The following is a 19,713-nucleotide window of genomic DNA, read 5'->3' on the forward strand; positions in this document are numbered from 1 at the left end:
AGAAGCGCTGGGTCCCACTCCATGGTAATCCCATCTGTATTTACAAGGTATAAGGTTCTGGCTACTTACCGTCTTCACGGTGGTTCTGGACTTAATTTTGTGTTTTTAGTTACACACACGGATAGTTATCTGGTGCTCTGTCATTGTGGTTTCAATTTCCGTGACTTCTACTTGCTGCCTCGAATGGGTATCCAATCTGTAAATGGTTGTATATTTGTTAGATAATTACACCGCTATGTCTTTGTTAATTTTCTAAACGCTGTAGCGCCGCTGGCAATCATTCCAAAATGCTGCAGTGTGGTAGGAAAATCATTCCTCTGCTGACTTACTTGCTGCACTCTGTGCGTACTGGAAGGCTCGAGCTGTAAGTCTTCTTTAGCCCTTGCTGGCGCTTAGTATGCTGATATTCCAATGATTTTATTCTTTCTCCTTAGCGCAGCGTTCGTTCGTAGTATCCAGAAAACAAAGTAATCGCTTCCGCATGTCCTGAAATTAAGACGCAAGTGTTCTACGTCCGTGTTGCCATTAACAATGCCGTTGTCTGGGAAACAGTTGAGGCTCATGGGTAATTCTGCCTTCGTAGTATTTCCAGTTTATTCCGGGCGCCATCTTGGAATATTGCCGCGATTCATAGTGCTCATCCAGTAAATGTAATCTTTCCTTGGTACCGGCTATCGCAATTTGTAAATCTGTTTAATTACTTTTTATTTTATTGTTTTGCTATAGATAATATAGATCTGCAATTTAGCATTTGATATTACTGTCCGACTGAAAGTCTGTAGAGTAACGTAAATAGCCCCAGAGGAAGGTGCGTTCTGGTGAATATCTCGTGATGTTTTTTTAGAAAACACTGGGTGTATTAGTTTCTCATTCTATTGTCTGTTTGTGACTTATAGATCCAAAGTGTTGACAAGCAGAAGTGTAAGTAGAATATTCATGTCACCAGTCTTCAGAGAATATACCTTGTAGCCATTTAAAGATGACAGCTCATATCCCAATCACTGTTCATTCCTGTAGGGTGCATGGAGTTCAATAGGTCAATCCAGAATAATTCACATTGTAACAGTGATTTTGCCATATTGCCTCCTCTTCTTGACAATGTTACATGTTCCAAAATGATAAATTTGATTTGGGCTATTGAATGAGATTCCCTCAAAAAATGTTGGGCTACTGGTGAGCGGTCATTCTTTAGTCTAATGTTTGACTTTTGTTCAGACCAGCTAGTTTTTGCTTTTCTTGTTGTCATTCCTACGTAAAAAATCCCACAGGGACATTTGATCCCATAGATGATATTTTAGTATTGCAGGTTGATGCATGTCGTAGTTTGAGCTTGTATCCCCTGTGAGGGTGATTGATGTATTCACCCTTTATCAAATTGTTGCAGTTATTGCAGTTATTGCAAGGGAGGGCTCCCTTGTGTTTTTCATTTGTGGTTCTTTTTGCTGAAAAATCTGCTTTGATTAGATTATCTCGTATGGATCTGCTCTTGCTGTATGCAAATACTGGCAGAGTTGGAAATAGTTTTGCCAGAGTTGGGTCCAATGTCAGGATTTTCCAATGCTTTCTAACAATCCTCTTTATTTTGTTGCTCTGATTGGAGTAAGTTGTCACGTACAAAAGATTTTCAATTTTTTTCTTTTCCTTAGGACCTAGAGCTTCTTGTCTTTGGATCTGTGCGGCTTTAGTTGCACATTGTTCGACTGTCAAACGGTCGTATCCTCTTTCTTCAAATTTTTGGGATAAATCTTGAGTCTTGTTGATGTAGTCGTTTGTTAGATGTTAGATACTGTCATACGCAGCCAGGCCGATTGGCGGATACTTCTGCATTGGAGGCTCCGGCGCAGACCGTAGTTCCAGCACGTTGTGTCCGCTTACGTGCAGTCTCGGTCTAGCTCTCCTGCAACATGGCGGTCACTGGGAGGTACTTCAGCCTCTCACTCCCAGCGATCGCTGCGTTGCAACCCCGTAGCTTCTGCTTACTGCCTTTGGGTGAGAACGCTAGTTTTTTCCGTCTCGCGGCTTGTTCCGCTCTATTCCTTTAGCCTCTCCTCGCTTCTGGCAAGGCTTTTTCTCCCTCTCTCTCGCTCTCTCTCTCCTCTCTTTCGTTTTGCCTTGGCTTCCCTTCTGTTCCCGCGGCTCGCTCGGGCCGCCGGCACGAGTCTCTCTCGCTACTCCTTCTTGCGGAGCGAGGGCTTCTTGGTCTCCGCCCCTATCAGCTCCTGTCTGCCTCCTCCAATCCTCAGAAGCCGACCACCCACTCTTCCGCTACCACTGGAGCCTACGTACCATCTATCTCCTTGGAAGACTCCTGTTTGGCCTCATTCCTTACAAGGGTTTTTTCTGCCGTTAAGGCTTTTTCCCTTGTCGCCTGCTACGGGAGAGGAGTCCCAGGACTGCTTGTTTCAAGCATTCACTGTGGCTTCCTCTCGTGGTACACAAGTGTCTTCGGCTACGAAGAGAGACTTCTGCTCACGTCGGCATCTTAATACAGAGGAATTGGAGGATTACCGATCAGGTGAGGAGAGTGGGGAGGAGAGGGAGACACATGGACAGTTTGCAACGCCAAGAGAACACAATGTCGGCCGAAGAACAGATCCAGGAACTCTGGAAGGCGGTTCAGGGCTTGTCACAAGAATTACAGACGGTTAAGGCTGAAAACGTAGTTCTACGACAACTTGCCACGACTCGAGAGGTTCCGCCTGCTGAACTACCGATAATGTCGCTCACTTCGGGGAAGTTTGATGGTTCACCAAAGAAGATAAAAGAATTTATGGAGGCTTGTGTGGTGTACTTTACATTTAGGCCTCGTTCCTTTGCTACTGATCAATCCAAGGTAGGCTTTTTGATCTCAAACATGACTGGTAACGCCCTTGCTTGGGCCACGCCATTGGTGACCATGTGGGAGTCCACGCCTTACCACATTATTGTTTACCCTACCAGGAGGTCTTCAAGGAGACAATACCTGCGGATCTGCCTCCACACAGGCCTGAGGATTGCACCTTGGAGCTAGAACCTAATGCTTTGGTTCCTTTCAGCAGGATGTTTTCCTTAACCCAAACTGAGAGACAGGTATTAAGGAACTACTTGGATACTAATCTGCAAAACGGCCTTATTCAACCTTCCAAGTCTCCGGCAGGAGCTTCTTTGTTTTTCATAAGATAGAAGGACTCCACCGATTTGCGTCCTTGCATAGATTACAGAGGACTTAATAAGGTTACAATCAGAAACCGCTATCCCATGCCGCTCATATCAGAGATCATAGAGGCCGTACAGGGGGCCCGCATATTCACCAAACTAGACCTTTGGAACGCATACCATTTGCTTCGCATTGCCAAGGGAGATGAATGGAAGACGGCTTTTCGCACCCCGTTCGGATTATACGAATACAAAGTAATGCCATTCGGATTGGTAAATGCCCCAGCTATATTTCAGCGATTCATGGATCGATTATTTTCTGATCTACTACTGGTTACGGTCATCATCTATCTGGATGACATTCTGATTTACTCATCTGATTTGGAATCCCATATCATTCATGTTACTCAAGTACTGGAGCGCCTTCAACGCTATAAACTTCTGGTCAAACCCGAGAAGTGCGTATTTGCCGTCTCCTCCGTTCACTATCTCGGATACATTCTCTCTGGAGAAGGGATTTCCATGGATTCAGGCAAGGTCGCTGCTATACTCGATTGGTCCTCCCCAGACAACATAAAGGAGGTACAAAGATTTCTTGGTCTCTCAAATTTCTACAGGAGGTTCATTCCAAACTTCTCAGAGATAGTACTTCCCATTACAAGACTCTTGAGGAAAAATTCAGTGCCTTTCCTATGGTCACCCGAAGCTGAACATGGTTTTAGGAACTTAAAAAGATTGTTCTGTTCTGCTCCGATTCTTCGACATCCGGATCAAAACCGACAGTTCATTGTTGAGACTGACGCCTCTGCCATGGCTATAGGGGCAGTTCTTTTGCAATCCTACGATGGTGTGCAACATCCAGTCGCCTATCTCTCGAAGACTTTGTCTCCTAGCCAACTCAACTATTCGGTTCTAGACTAGAAAAGGAACTACTCGCCATGAAGCTGGCATGTGAAGATTGGCGACATTTACTGATGGGTGCGCGACATCCTTTTCTCATTAGGACAGACCATAAGAATCTCAAGGCATTACAAAACATGGAGTGCGTAAATTCAAGGCAAGCCCAATGGGCTTATTTTTTTGCCCAATACGACTTTCATATCACCTATATACCTGGTACCTCAAATAAGGTTGCAGATGCCTTGTCAAGGAAGGAAGTTCCTGGAGACTGTATCCCTCATTCTCGGGAAGTTATGTTCAAGAGAAACAAGATCCTGGGACTTGTCAATGTTTTCTTTCAAGAAGTGAAGACCGCGTTGGCATCTGAAAGGCCGAAGTTTCTTAGGTTACGAGGAGGGAAATATACCGAGAAGGAAGGTTTAGTGTTTTACGGTAACCGACTGTACATTCCAGATGGCCCTTGGCGTAAGAAGATCATTCATTTGGGCCATGATCCACTTACCGCGGGTCATAGAGGAGTGCATAACACTACTGAACTTATTGCAAGAAGGTTCTTCTGGCCTGAATTGAAAGGAGAGGTTAAGGAATATATCAAGACCTGTCCAATATGCGCCAGAGCAAAATATCCATCTGGCAAGCCCTTAGGTTTGCTGACCCAACCAGAGATGCCTACACGCCCATGGGGTCTCATCTCTACCGATTTTATTGTGGATCTACCAGAGTCCGAATCCTGTACTTGCATCATGGTGACGATAGATACTTTCACTAAATTGGCACATTTTTCCCCGCTACCTGGCTTACCTACCGCCACTCAGATGGCAGAGACCTTTACACGAGATGTTTTTCGACTACATGGCTTACCTGACAAGATCATTTCCGATCGAGGTAGTCAGTTCATCTCAAACTTCTGGAAGGCTTTGTTTTCTAGAGTTGGCGTGGAAAGAGCACTTTCTTTTGGTTTCCACCCTCAGTCGAATGGCCAGACGGAACGACTGAACGCCACCTTGGAGCAATATCTGAGATGTTATAACCACCGACATCAAGACAACTGGGTGTCATTGTTACCCACCGCGGAATTTACGTACAACAATTCTACACATTCCGCGATAGGTCTTACTCCTTTTTTTTGCACGTATGGAGTGCATCCCCGATCCATTTTTCCCATGATTCCAGTTCCTACAAACTCTCCCACCGCGGAAGCAGTGCTTCAGTCCATTGCAGAGGTGTATAAGACTGCTGAATTCAGTCTGAAAAGGAGCAGGATCCAAAACAAGGAACAGGCGGACAAACGTCGGCAGGGCTGTCCCGATTGGAAGGAGGGAGACAAGGTGTGGCTCTCTACTAAATTTCTGCCTCGATGGGTTCACCCTTCCAAACTTTCTCCTCGCTTTTTGGGACCTTTTTCTATTCTATCTAAGATCAACCCTGTCTCTTTCAGATTGAAATTGCCTCCCACTCTCAGTCGCATTCATCCTGTTTTTCACTCCTCCCTTCTCAAACCTTTTTGTTCCGGATCCCCACCTAAGATCCCTTCCCCGTCTGCAGGTTCAAGGTTCTGGAAGTACAAAGGAATACGAAGTTTCGGCCATTCGTGACTCCAGATTCTACAGGGGACGCTTGGAATACTTGGTCTCGTGGAAGGGTTACCCGGAGTCGGAGGACTCTTGGGAACCGGTCTCCCACATTCATGCCCCCCGGTTGTTGAGTGGTTTCCATCGACTTTTTCCGGGAAAGCCTGGGGGGTTTCGCTTTGAGAGGGGGCATACTGTCATACGCAGCCGGGCCGATTGGCGGATACTTCCGCATTGGAGGCTCCGGCGCAGACCGTAGTTCCAGCACGTTGTGTCCGCTTACGTGCAGTCTCGGTCTAGCTCTCCTGCAACATGGCGGTCGCTGGGAGGTACTTCAGCCTCTCACTCCCAGCGATCGCTGCGTTGCAACCCCGTAGCTTCTGCTTACTGCCTTTGGGTGAGAACGCTAGTTTTTTCCGTCTCGCGGCTTGTTCGGCTCTATTCCTTTAGCCTCTCCTCGCTTCTGGGGAGGCTTTTTTCTCGCTCTCTCTCGCTCTCTCTCCTCTCTTTCGTTTTGCCTTGGCTTCCCTTCTGTTCCCGCGGCTCGCTCGGGCCGCCGGCACGAGTCTCTCTCGCTACTCCTTGCGGAGCGAGGGCTTCTTGGTCTCCGCCCCTATCAGCTCCTGTCTGCCTCCTCCAATCCTCAGAAGCCGACCACCCACTCTTCCGCTACCACTGGAGCCTACGTACCATCTATCTCCTTGGAAGACTCCTGTTTGGCCTCATTCCTTACAAGGGTTTTTTCTGCCGTTAAGGCTTTTTCCCTTGTCGCCTTCTACGGGAGAGGAGTCCCAGGACTGCTTGTTTCAAGCATTCACTGTGGCTTCCTCTCGTGGTAGACAAGTGTCTTCGGCTACGAAGAGAGACTTCTGCTCACGTCGGCATCTTAATACAGAGGAATACCGATCAGGTGAGGAGAGTGGGGAGGAGAGGGAGACACAATTGGACAGATACGCACTGACACTAAGTCAGTGGAACGTAGGGATTATAGAATGTTCTTCTGTTAGAGTGCTTATATGCATTCCTGTCCCGGCGGCTGATCGCTCTGGGCACCTACATTAAAGCTCTTATCATAAGCTTTTACCAGTATCCTCATTTATTACAAATGGCAACGAGGATTACCTAAAAGGCCCCCGGAGTTAGCCCCACTGCGCTGCCGATGGTGCCATGCACCGCACATCCACGAACAGCTGACCGCGCTCCTGCATCCAATTGCGGTCCCTCCTGACGACATCGGAGGCCAGCCCTTGACGACAACGCAGGTAGGAGATATCTATATATCGTGCCTGTGATGCGTTGGTCAAAAGGGACATTTCGGCAACGATAGTACTGCATACTAGTATCTCAGCATAAAGCCCATCATTCGAATCGCTGGCCAACGACAGGCTGGCGATTCGAGGAAAGGACCTTAATGAGTCATATTTGCGTGCTGCCATTTTGAGGACTATTATCCTGTTGCCACAACAACGGCAAGGCGAAACAAGCATGGAACGAAGTACAGTTGCTCACACTAGTAATACCGTCTGATAAAGATCACAACACACATAGCCGGCACGCGAAGGGAGACTACAAAGAGCCTGTCAACACAGGCCAATAGAAAGCACAACATCTATAAAAAAAAAAATTACTGACCAAACTTATATGTGATCAAGACAGACAAGTGTGCTGAAGACACATATTATTGGTATTGGAAGCATAAAAGACACTGCACAGACCAAGATTGTGCACAAGTGTGGTGAGAACACACATCATCGGTACTGTGAACACAAAAGATACTGCACAAACCAAGATTGTACACAAGTGTGGTGTAAACACATATCATTGGTTTTGAAAGCGCAAACCGTTTTATGGTTACCACAGACCATGCCAGATAGTCCAGTCCAATAAGGACTCTTCAACAATATCAACACACAGCTTTGGAAATTGCTACCAAGCACTTTAAATTAAAACAAAAACAACACATAGAGCCATGCAGAATGTCCCACCACCAACAAAATGTCTCCCATGCCCCGGAAACCCAACGTGCCCGTGGGAACAGTGAATAGATGGCTTCCAAGTATATCTGAGGGCCATTGGTGGAAACAAATTCAATGACGATCTCAAGGAAGCGACCTTGCTAAATTGTGCAGGAGCAGAGGCCCTAAGAATATTCACGGCGCTTTCTGAATCCAATGACGCAGGAGGAGACGGCAACTGCAAATTTGAGAGCGCACTAGCCAAACTTGCCAAACACTTCGGAAACAAGACAAATGTTGTGCTAGAGAGGTACAGATTCTTCTCCAGGAAACAGCTAAAGGGCGAGTCAATTGACACCTTCATAGCATCTCTCAGAACGCTTATGTCGACTTGTAGCTTCACTGGCGTTGGGGATGAATATCTAAGAGACCAACTAGTATTGAATGTTGCCGATCCACAAATCCAACACTGATTATGGCAAACAAAGAACCCATCCTTGGAACAAGCCACCGAAATTGCGAGAAGCATGCAGCTAGGTGATCGCTGCATGAAGGAAAGATTCGACCAAGTAGGAAATACAGAGGTCAAATTCATTGAAGAAGACATAAGTGAACCTTTAGTGGCACTCGTGAGAGGAACATCTTCACATGCTACGAGACCCTATTCTAGAAGAGGAAGCAATCCAGGGTATCCAAATCAAAATCTAGGGCGTTGTCAAAAGTGCGGTTGGTACAGGCACAAGGATGCCAACAGAGAATGCCCTGCGGCAGCCGTTGAATATAACAGATGTAACCAAATTGGACATTTCGCAAAAGTCTGCAAGAATACATGTGGAAGATCTGGCAGGTTCATCAGAAGACCATTCACCAGGTCGATGAGAGGCACTGTACGAGCTGTTGAAACTGACCAAGGACACAATGAGATTCTGACCATCAATCAAAGAAATCCACCTACACAAATACTCACTGTCACGTCTTTGCAACAATCCAAGGGTGCCTGGATCGACATGCAGATCAGCAGTATATCCTTGCCTATTATGGTAGACACTGGATCCCCATATACCATGGTGGTTGTAGAAACCTTTCTAGGAGAGTTGTCCGGCAAGATGGGAGACATAAAGAACATTGCAGTACGAGCGACAGGATATGGAAAACCCCCCGTAGACATCATTGGGTACACATGGGTGAAGCTCAGATTTCGCGACAGAGAAACGTACTGCAGACTCTTTATAGCCAGAGATGGTTCATCTGTAGTAGGCTGGGAAGAGCAAGCTGCTCTTTGTGTGTGAATTCACCCTGGTGAAGAGAAGCCCATTTTAACTGTACTGAACGAAAATATTGATATTAAAGAGGCACTGGCGAAACAATTTCCCAAAGTGTTTAGTGGAAAAATTGGACTCCTGGAGGGTTTCCAGTACAGAATCATCCTAAAAAAAGGTGCCATACCGATAGCTCACAGAGTTCGTGGAGTTCCTATTGGAACTAAAGAAGCATTAAAAATTGAACTCACGCGCCTATGTGAACAGAACATCATGCAACCCATTGAGAGTTCAGAATGGCTTGCTCCAATAGTACTTGTGAAGAAACCTGACAACTCCATAAGAATGTGTGTCGATTTAAGGGACCTGAACAAAAACATCTGGATTGATAGGCATCCCCTTCCAAACATATATCGGAACTATTGACAACCATGAAACCGGCAAAGTACTTCAGTACCTTGGACCTATCCTCTGCCTATCATCAAATTGCCTTGGAAGAGAACTCGAAGAGCCTTACGTCATTTGTCACTCTGTTGGGGGTGTTTATGTTCAAGAGAATGCCTTTCGGACTCGCATCAGCTGCAGCAGTGTTTCAGAGGCTAATGACACATATATTCGGGGGCCTGGAAGGTGTACAATGCTTCCAAGACGACATCCTCATATCAGCCATCACAGAAGAGGAACACGACGCAATACTTATGGGCGTGTTACTAGTAATCCAAAGAAGCGGCCTCACTTTAAAGTTAGACAAGTGCAACATCAAATGCAAAAAAGTGTCCTACCTTGGTCATTCCACAGACGCCAAAGGCATCAGTCCCAAGAAAGAACTAATGGACACCATAATGAACATTGCAGAACCAGAAAACAAGGATCAACTGAGGAGCTTCCTTGGAATGACGGAGTACTACTCCAAATTCATAGGTGACTATGCCAACAAGACTACGAATATGAGAAACATCATGAAGAAGGTGAATAGATTTGAATGGTCTAAATTAATCAAGCACCAGCTTTAGGAATGTTTGACTGCAGCGCGAAGACAATCATATCAGTGGATGCCAGTAAGATCGGTCTGGGAGGAGTCTTAGAACAAATACAAAACAAGAACAAAGTAACAATTGCCTTTGCGTCCAGAGTGTTGAAAGGAGCAGAATTGAATTATTCCACAATAGAAAGGGAGGCGCTGGGTGTGAAGTGGATCGAACAACATTTCAGGAATTTAATTTGGGGGCTACCCATTATACTCAGAAAAGACCACAAACCACTAGTGCATGTCCTCCAGTCTAAAACACCCCACCTCATATCACCAAGAATCAGACGATGGATCCTTGATACCATGCAATACAACCTCAATGTATGTTACACTCCAGGGACACAAAATCAAGTGGCAGACTGTTTCTCCAGATTATCGACCAACCAAGATGCTGAATCTGAAGGTCCAGAGGGAGACATAATAACTACCATAAATCCAGCCATTCCCATAGAAGAATGGAAAAACACAACCGTTACTGATCCTGAAAAACAAGAAATTAGGAAAGCAATAACCAATGACTGGAGAGGATTGTGTCAAAATCTAACAAATTTCATGCCCATCAGGGAAGAAATATTCATGGACAAGGAACACATCTATAGAGGCTATAGAGTAATTCCGCCAGTACAACTCAGAAAAAAACTACTCGACCTAGCACACAAAGGACACCTAGGGAGAAGTTTGACAAAGAACCGCTTGAGAAGCAACTCCTGGTGGCCACACATGTGGAAGGAAGCGGAAGAAATGGTCAAGAACTGCTCTGCCTGCGCCACAAGCGACAAATCCAAAGTTCTGAGGAAAACACCATTACAGCCAGTAGAAAACCCAAAAAATGAGTGGTCCAAACTAGCAATAGACATCATGGGTCCATTCGAGAATCTTGAAGCTGTAAAAATCTACATCATAGTGCTTGTAGACTATACGTCCAAGTGGACAGAGTTGGGAATATCAGAAACAAGTGTAACCACAAAAAAGATCACAGCATTTCTGACAGATGTGTTCAACAGAGAAGGAGATCCCAAAGAACTGGTCTCCGACAATGGATCACAATTCGTATCATTGGAATTTCAAGAGTTTCTCAGAGACAGGTCAATCCATCACATAACCACATCCTTATATCACCCAATCTCTAATGGACTTGTAGAGAGAATGAACAGGCTAGTAAAGAGTGTGATTCAATTAGCCATAGTCAACACATTTCCATGGAGGGAGACACTTAAAGAAGCCCTATGTGCATACAGGACAACTCCACACACCACCACCAATGTCGAACCATTCACCATGATGAGAGACAGAGTCGCATGCAATCGACTCAGACCAGCATGGATTTTCATGTACAATGGAGAAGCAAAATCGAACATGGACCGTGTCCAGAAATGAGTGAAAGGAAAACAAAGTAAATACAAAGCATACTATGACTCAAGGAACAGAGTAAAAGAAATGGTAATTCAAGAAGGAGACTGGGTATGTGTCAGAGAGCCCAAGAAAACACCCAAAGGTGAATCTGGTTTCAGATCCACGCAATCTGTGTTGTTGGATGATGGGAAGAGATGGTCTGGTGATGACCTGGTGAAAATAGAAAAAGATTTCAACAAACCAAGCACACGTAAAGACACACTGTTGAAAGGCAATGTTCAGACAAAAGATATACACCAACAAGGTTATGAAGAAGAAGATGACAAGATCTCTCATGGGAGTGATAAAGGTTCTGCTGGTGGACTGTCCATGAGGAATCGGAGGACCATCCGAAACTTCAACAGTGACTATGTCTATTATTGAAGTGCTGGCCACGGCATCCTCCTGTTTAGAAAAAAAACTATTGCAAATGATGCTATTACTGTCACAGTTATCCACAACCATTCCAAGTTTCCATACTTTCTTTCATATTTCTCTTATTTCCGCTTTGTTTCCTTCTTTCCTTTCATTCTCCTCCCATCCCGTTTCATATAGGAAGGGAGATGTTAGATACGCACTGACACTACGTCAGTGGAACGTAGGGATTATAGAATGTTCTTCTGTTAGAGTGTTTATATGCATTCAAGTCCCGGCGGCTGATCGCTCCGGGGGCCTACATTAAAGCTCTTATCATAAACTTTTACCGGTATCCTCATTTATTACATCGGTGTCCTCAGAGATGATCCTACGATATCTCAGAAACTGACTGAGTGGAATGCTTGAGAAGGTATTTTTTGGGTGGAAACTTTTTGCCTGTAGAAGACTATTTCTATCTGTTTCTTTCTTGAAAATTGTAGTCTGTAGATTTCCTTCTTTCATATAGGGGTGACAGAGGTGAAGGTGGCTGCCCCCAGCTGCAGGACCCTCCTCGTAGCCCATGCAGTCCAGGTCCCCTGCTACAATGCTCCAGGCGCACCCTATGATATGATATGATATGATATGGTATTTGTAACGCGCCTATACACAAGTGTTTCAAGGCGCGACGAGGCAGGGAGGGAGGGAAACAAGGGGAAAAACAGACAAACGATCCTACTAGGCCAGGTGTCATTCAGATCGCGCAAGTGCAGAGGTAAGGGGAAAAGGAGGAAGTGCAGGGGGGAGGAGGTGGGGGGGAAGTGCAGTACAAGGTAAGTAGCGTAAAAAAATAATAAATAATAAATAAAAAGGGCCAGCTGGTGGCAAGTGCGAGGTAAGTGCAGAGCAAGTGCTGGGAAAGGGGCTGTAGGGATACAGTGACAGTCCCACAGTGCAGGGGGAGCCAGGGAGGCAGTGCAAGTGGAGAGTGGCTGGGCCCTGGACCGAGGTTGCTGAGAGTGGCCCAGATGCAGGTTTAGTGCTGAATTCAGTGGGGAGTTAAGCAGGATTAGCAGGGGAGAGGGAGAGAGAAGGCAGAAGCGAAGAGGAAGGTTTTGAGGTGCTTCCGGAACCGGAGATGGTTCTCCTCAAGTTTCAGGGAGGCAGGAAGGCTGTTCCAGAGGGAGGCCCCTGCTGCGGAGAGAGATCTACCCCCAGCTCGTTGCTTCGAGAAGCGGCTGACCATGAGGGAGTTGGAGACGGATGAGCGAAGGGCTCGTGAAGGAAGATATTTAGGAAGAGAGAGTTGGAGGTATTTAGGTCCCAGGCCCCAGAAGGCCTTGTGGGCAATGCAGAGGGTTTTGAACTTAATCCTCGCAGCCACTGGGAGCCAGTGAAGAGATTTCAGTCCTGGAGAGATACGGTCCCTGGGCTTGAGGCCAAGGACAAGTCTCGCAGTTCTGTTCTGGATAAGTTGCAGAGGGCGGAGAGTGGAGGCAGGCAGATTAAGATAGAGGCTGTTACAGTAGTCCAGCCTTGAGAGAACCAGGGCTCGAGAGACAGTGAGCTTCTGGGGGAAGGAGAGGAAGGGAAGAATACCTCTGAGGAGGTGCAGCTGGTAGTGTGACTTCTTAGAGACGTCAGATATATGAGGAGAGAAGGAGAGTGTGGAGTCGAAGATGACCCCGAGGTTTTTAGCCTTGCAGGTAGGGGCAGGAAGGGGGCCAAGGGAGGCCGGCCAGAGAGCTGCAGGGAAGGAGGGAGTGGGTGTGCCGATGAGTAGAATCTCAGTCTTACTGGCGTTGAGGCAGAGGTCATTGGCGGCACACCATTCCTGGATAGCAGATATATCCCTATACACCCTATACAGACACATGAGCCATGCCAGAAGGCCGGGACGCACACAAAGGCCTGCCGTGGTCCAGGTGCACTGGCAGGTCTCAAAGTCGGTGAGGAGGGAGATACATCCCTTAGATCTACCACCAGGCATTTTCGCTGCGTATGGTGCACAGAAAGGGTGTTTCTGCCACTGCGTTGCGGTCTCAGGCAGCAGAGCTCCTGGATCAAGCAGCCATTTTGCTCGTGCACAACAGCGACCCCCCAGTAGAAGTTTTGAAGGGTCCAGGAGGACTTTGGGTTCTCAGCCTCACCCGCAGGAGCAGATGGAATACAAGGCTTAACAACTAAAGACATAGAAGAGAAACTGGTACTTCATCTTTTGGACCTGGACAACTTTTCATAAGTTGACCCTTGACAAGAGGGTACAGAGACTTGCTACCCTATATTTTTCATTGTGGTATTTTTTAATGCTGATTTTCACAAATTTGTTTTTACTGCAAAATGCAGGGAGTGTGTTTGGATAAGGCAATGTGACTTGGGGGTCAGTAGGAGAGAGCGTGGCGAGATGGGGCAGCAAGGGTGTGGGGGGGTTTCCCCCATATTTTGCAATACAAAGAAATGGTGAAAATAAAATCAGAAATGAGAAATTCTCACTAAAAACACATAAAACCCAGAGGAGTAGAATTGAATGTTACAACTCCTGGGATGAGAGTGGTGCCTTTAAAGATGCCTCTCTCTTCCAAGTCATTCCCAGATCTTTGCCCGGGACATTTTCTTGGACACCAACAGGGAGAGTTAACTTCCAGTTAACTATCTAGAGGGAAATGTTAAAAATAGGGAAAGTCTTAACGAGGCACTAAATAACTTAGCGGCCTGCAGAGGACTATTTGGTAGAACCTCTGGCCAAAGGAAAGTGCTGTCAACATCAGTGGTACTGACAGCAGTGTCTCTGATTCCAGTGGTATGTTGGTTCTCCACTAGAATGGAATCGACATACTGCTAAGTATTGGAGGGAACCCCTACCAGCACTCCCCCAACTTTCTTTCTGGGTCTTGACCCTGCCACATTAAGCGAAATTGAAGACATCTCTGGGATGTCTGCACAAGGGCAAGCCTCCCGGTGACCAGAGGCCAGGGGTCAAGTCCTAAAGAAAAAAGTTAGGGGACTTATTAACATACATCATGGGATGTGACGTCACCAGATGAGCATATAACGGTGAAATATGCACATTTAATTCAATTGGCTTTGCATAACCATACAAATTGCACAAGACGTATAGGCATTTGCCTTTCATAAAATCAACATACACATAAACCAAGAAAGGATATTTTCTAGGGTTTAAAAATGTTAAAAAGTGTGCACGTTTTAAACCCCAAGAATCAATGCCAATGTTTTCCATGGAGACTGCAGTCCCAAAATGTGACATTTCACCCTTAGTTTTTATTTTTCACCCGGTTATACAGTGTAATGGTGAAGTGCCCGACCTGTGAACCTGGCGACTGTTCGAAACCCAGATGGTGCATAAAATCAAAATTTTGCAGAAGACGGTCAAAGTTTCTTCTTTTACACATAGCCTCTAAAAAACCCTGGGGGATGGCGTCCGCTCTCTGAATAAAGTGGGGGGACGCCGTCCACCTGCGCGTACCCTCGACTTGAGCCCTGCTTTAGGAGCACAGCTCAGCAATCTGTTAGTCCCAGAAGGTGCTGGGGAGCCAGGGTATTACTGAGGAACCACCACTCACCTTTGGGTTAGTGGTGCCATCCTTCTTTTAGGGCCCACCCACAAGGGGTTACCCATTTCTACTTGGTTGAATTTCGGCCTGCCTTACCTGTCCCCTTATCGCTGTGGTCGACTCTGTGAGAGAGCCACAAGTCAGCCATCTTTGCTAGTTCCCTTGGATCCGTGATGATGGAATTAGCAAAGTGCTGACGCATGTCAGGCGACTAAGCGCTCATGACGTGCTCAAGCATAACTAAATCAAACATGCCTTCATGTGGCCGCTGATCATCGCCATTCGTACCCTTTAGCGTCTTCCAGGGGCGGAAGTTAAAGGGTTGCTTCATTTTTTGTAGAACTCTGCAATTAAAACAGGAAGAGGTCTCTTTCAAAAGCAAAAAAGCGCAATTTCTATTTTCATGGCAGCCAAGAGCAGTGAACGAGAGAACAAAAGTGAGAGAGTAGTGAACAAACGTGAGCAACTCTTAGACTGCTCCGAATGCGGACTAGTACCACAAGCTACAGCCCACGTTTCCAGCATTCTGATTGGCTGAGGCGGCCACTGCCAATGCTAATAAAAAGGTACATGAGAAGAATGAAAGAACTTCCAGGGTATGCATGGGCCTGCGAGCAGCTGAGAGAGGTAAGAGGAAGGGCAAAATGTATGGGGTTAGGGCGAGAGAAAGAACCTCTTTGCTGAGCTCAGATAGAGGAGTGGGAGACATCCCAGGGGTAAGCATAAAATATTGACTCTATATAGGGTTACACCGAAGGAAGGTCCCTGCACTGTGACCTTTCAGAGCAGAGTGAGGGGCTTGCAAGTGGTAATAGTAGAGTCTATATGGGGTCCATAGGCTTATACAGAAAGAAGGGCCCTACACTGTGAGCATAGAGAGAGAGAGAAAGAGAGAGAGAGAGGCTTGCAAGTGGTAATAGTACAGAGTATATATGGGGTCTTTAGGGTTATACAGAAGGATGGGCCTGCTCTGTGAGCTTAGAGAAAGGAGGGAGAGGCTTGCAAGGGCTAATAGTACAGAGTCTGAGGCTTGCAAGTGGTAATAGTACAGAGCCTGTATGGTGTATATAGGGTTAGAGTGAAGGAGGGACCTGCACTGTGAGCTTAGAGACAGGACTCTTCCTTCAATGAAGATGGAGCCGGGGTCTGTAGTATGTAATAAATGTGAGGAACAGAGGACATCCACAGGGATAAAAGGGAGTCTACAATGAGGGTTCATCAACGCAAGAGGAGACGTACCTGCCCAAGACGCTCTTCACATCCTAGAGAGAGAAAGAGAGAAAGAGGACAATATAAATAGCCATACCACAATATTCTAAACATTAATTTCCATTTTGCAGAGATGCAGAGCTATGATTGACAACAACCTCAGAACCTGGAGAAATTGCAGTGTCCTGGGATTCTGTAACTACTACTGGAGGCTAGTCACGAGATTTGCCAAAAAACACCCGACCACTTGGGGACCACACCAAGGGATATCAGCCTACTGTGATGAATCACGTGATGTCGTCCCTTCTCCCTGAGGAAGACCCTTCTCACGAGGCCAGGGAGGTGAGGACGCTACCCGATAGTCCCCCTGGGAATGGTACTCAGTGGGAGGATCTCATGGGGGAGGGATTCCCCCTCTGGGATACAGGGAAGACACCCGGGAGAACGCGATCTACCAGTCCTACACACACCTCTGCTAACAACCTTCATTCCTACTCTACACACCTCCATACACCATCACCTTGCCTAGTGTTCCTTTGTACTTTTGTGAAACTAGAACTTTAGGAAGTACTGGGACGAAGAAGAGTGTGAACTCCCCAAAGTAGGTATACCAGACAAGTACTGGGAAAAGGAAGAGGTGCAGAGCCATGAAGAATGCTCCATGTGACTTAGGTGAGCGGTCCAGTCAGACTTACTTTGTTGTCAGACCCTCGCAGGAGGTTCCACAAGCATGAATGACGTTCCGCATGGAGAGAGGAGGAAACCACTGATCAGGATATGAGCGAGGGAGCCTTGGTGTCCCTATACGGTCCCCTGTGCCTGTGCTGACAGTAGTGCTGGAAGAGCGGAAGTCCTGGAAGAAGTAGTAACCGGACCACACGGTCGGGAAAGACGCGCAAGCCACCCAGCAGGAAACGCTGCAGAGCCGACGCAGCACAACAGTTAAGGAAGCCCAAGAGGTCGTCAGAAGAGCACGCAACTGACGGAGGAGAACTGGCAGAGACCCAGAAGGTACTTGTAATGTAATGTAATTGGTTATTTATAACGCGCTTAATACCCAGTTGCTCTGTGGCGTCTTGTTTCCAAGGCGAACGCGTTGCCCCTGAGCTATCCTCCAGAGACTACTTGGGCTGTCGGGAGAGAGAAAGGGGGAGAAAGAAACCCTGAACCCCGTGTCTGAGACCCAGGTAAAGTTAAAAATAGTTGGAACAACTGTTATTATGATCTTACTTGGCAGGAGAGTGAACCAAGTCTATCGGGAAGAATAACTAAAAGAGGAAGTAGGGTCGTGGACATGCAACTTGAGAGGTAGAGCCTCCCTAACCATCTTCTTCATGGCAATATCTGGCACGCAAGTGAACCAGGTCTGCCTAAACAAATCTTTAAGAAAACAAGTGTTGGGGAGCCATATCGATCTGTTTTTATTTGAGAAAGACAAGGGGAAGATAGAGATCCCCCCTGGCATTGTGAACTACCAATTTAGCCTGAGAAGGCCAGGGGAAGGGAGACTTCTCCCTTGGCATTGTGAACTGCCAATATCAAGAACAAGAGAGACCTGGGGAAGGGAGCATTCCCCCTGGTTCAGTAACATTGTGAAATCCATAGAAAGAGATATCAAGAAAGTTGAGTCCTTCTTCTGAGGCCAGGGAAAGTGAGTCATTACCCCTGGTGTTCTACATTGTGGACATTAATGAAAGACCAGGGTAAGGGAGTTATTCCCTCTGGTAATGCACATTTGGATCAAATCATCACCCGGAACAGTTATACCCAGTCCAGGAGAAGGGAGTCGTTCTCCTGGACCACAAACTGTAGAGCAGCTTTTTGATTTAGTGATTAGTGTAAGGGATGGAAATAGTTTTGCTGACACAGGACGGTGGACTATTTATTTTCTTGGACATCCTGACCGAATCCTTAGGATTTTAGTTGAGGCAGGGAAATTCCTCTTAGAAATAGGAATTGTGAGAAACCAAAGGGTGTCTCCCTTACAAGTCCCAGGGGATCTCTCTCTCTCTTTGGATCCAGACCCTTGGGGTGGACCAGTGCAGGAGGATCACTTGGGTGGGGGATCTTTGGGGAGTGTGGGTGAGGCAACCGATGGTGAGATGCCCTATCCGCCCCTTTCCTGTCCCATACCCCATCCTATTTTTTAGGATTCTCTGACCTTCCAACTCCCCCCATTCCCCCTTTCTACACAAACACTGGGCCTAGGAAGAGGAGGACAGAGTAAAAAGGCTAACACTTGCATATCTCATTGGACATGTCCCGTTAATAAGGTAAGTCAAAGTGAGGCAGTTGACCTTAATCACATACATCTGATACCCATTAGCTCCCCTCACACGGATAAAAGGTGGAACATTATTTATTTATTTATAGGAATTCATAAAGCGCACAACGGCCCTGAGGCATTGTGGCGCTGTTACAGTATATTCACTTAGGTAAAACTTAACGCATATTCATCAGCGCAATATTGAGCAATACAACTTAAAGCATTTTCATGAGAACAGTATTGAACAGGTTCGACAGGATTATAGTGGGAGTGTTCCATGGTTACAGTGGAACTCCCTTGGGACTTGGCTAGTTGAATAGCGTGGTTTTTAGCCCTTTTTTGAATGTCATGAGAGAGTTTGAGACACACTCTGAGCACGGTGAGGCACGAGAAGGAGCAGATCTTCCGGGGCGAAGGCAAACTCACTGGAGTAGGACGACAGATACAGGGACCAGAGAGAGGTGTAGAGAAACCCTGAAGATCCCTGCAGGAGGTCGTTGCCTCTGGGAAACCGTGAGGGATATGCAAAGAAAGCCAAATCCCAGCCAAGAAGAAGCCAGCATTGTGTTTCAAGCATGCCAGCAACCCTCCTGGGTGAACTGCAGAGTTGGGGAGGTGAGGCCAAGCCTGTGGTATCAACCTCGACTTGTGAATCAAAGCCGCAGAGAAAAGAAAGGAATGCACACAACCGGTGAGTTAGCGAAAGAGATGAAAGGCGGTTTGTGTCAAGGAAAGATTGAAGCCGCAACAGTATATCTTACGATTGAAGGTTGCGCGCGTGCGGATGAGATGCGAAAGAAAGCAAACCAGTAGTGAACTTCAACGTTACTGATAACAGTGAAGCCAGTGATACAGAGTAGCGGAGTGGTCCCGCGAAAGGAAATTGCTCACTCTAAAGTCTCCAAGAAATGGTTCCATGTCTTGTTAAAAAAAGTCAAAGTGAACTAACTCTGAAGGGGGCAATGGTCAATATTAATCCCATTGAAAGGAGAAGTTAAAAGGTGATTGCTTTAAGAGAAAGATTTTTTAATTTTCCCGATTGTGCTGTGGAACAACCAAGACCAAGAGAC

General features: G+C 46.5%; 1 protein-coding gene across 1 annotated transcript in view; it reads right to left on the bottom strand.

The window, feature by feature from the left end:
* Positions 1-19,713, bottom strand: part of LOC138521804 (E3 ubiquitin-protein ligase TRIM39-like) — a 176,176-nt gene that overhangs the window by 124,975 nt on the left and 31,488 nt on the right. Inside the window, exon 3 of the mRNA XM_069634918.1 lies at positions 16,408-16,430. Coding sequence (XP_069491019.1) covers positions 16,408-16,430 — 23 coding nt within the window. The remainder of the gene's footprint in view (positions 1-16,407; positions 16,431-19,713) is intronic.

This window comes from Ambystoma mexicanum, chromosome 13 (genome assembly GCF_040938575.1).
Source record: "Ambystoma mexicanum isolate Mex_15411 chromosome 13, UKY_AmexF1_1, whole genome shotgun sequence".
Classification (NCBI taxonomy): Eukaryota; Metazoa; Chordata; class Amphibia; order Caudata; family Ambystomatidae; genus Ambystoma; species Ambystoma mexicanum.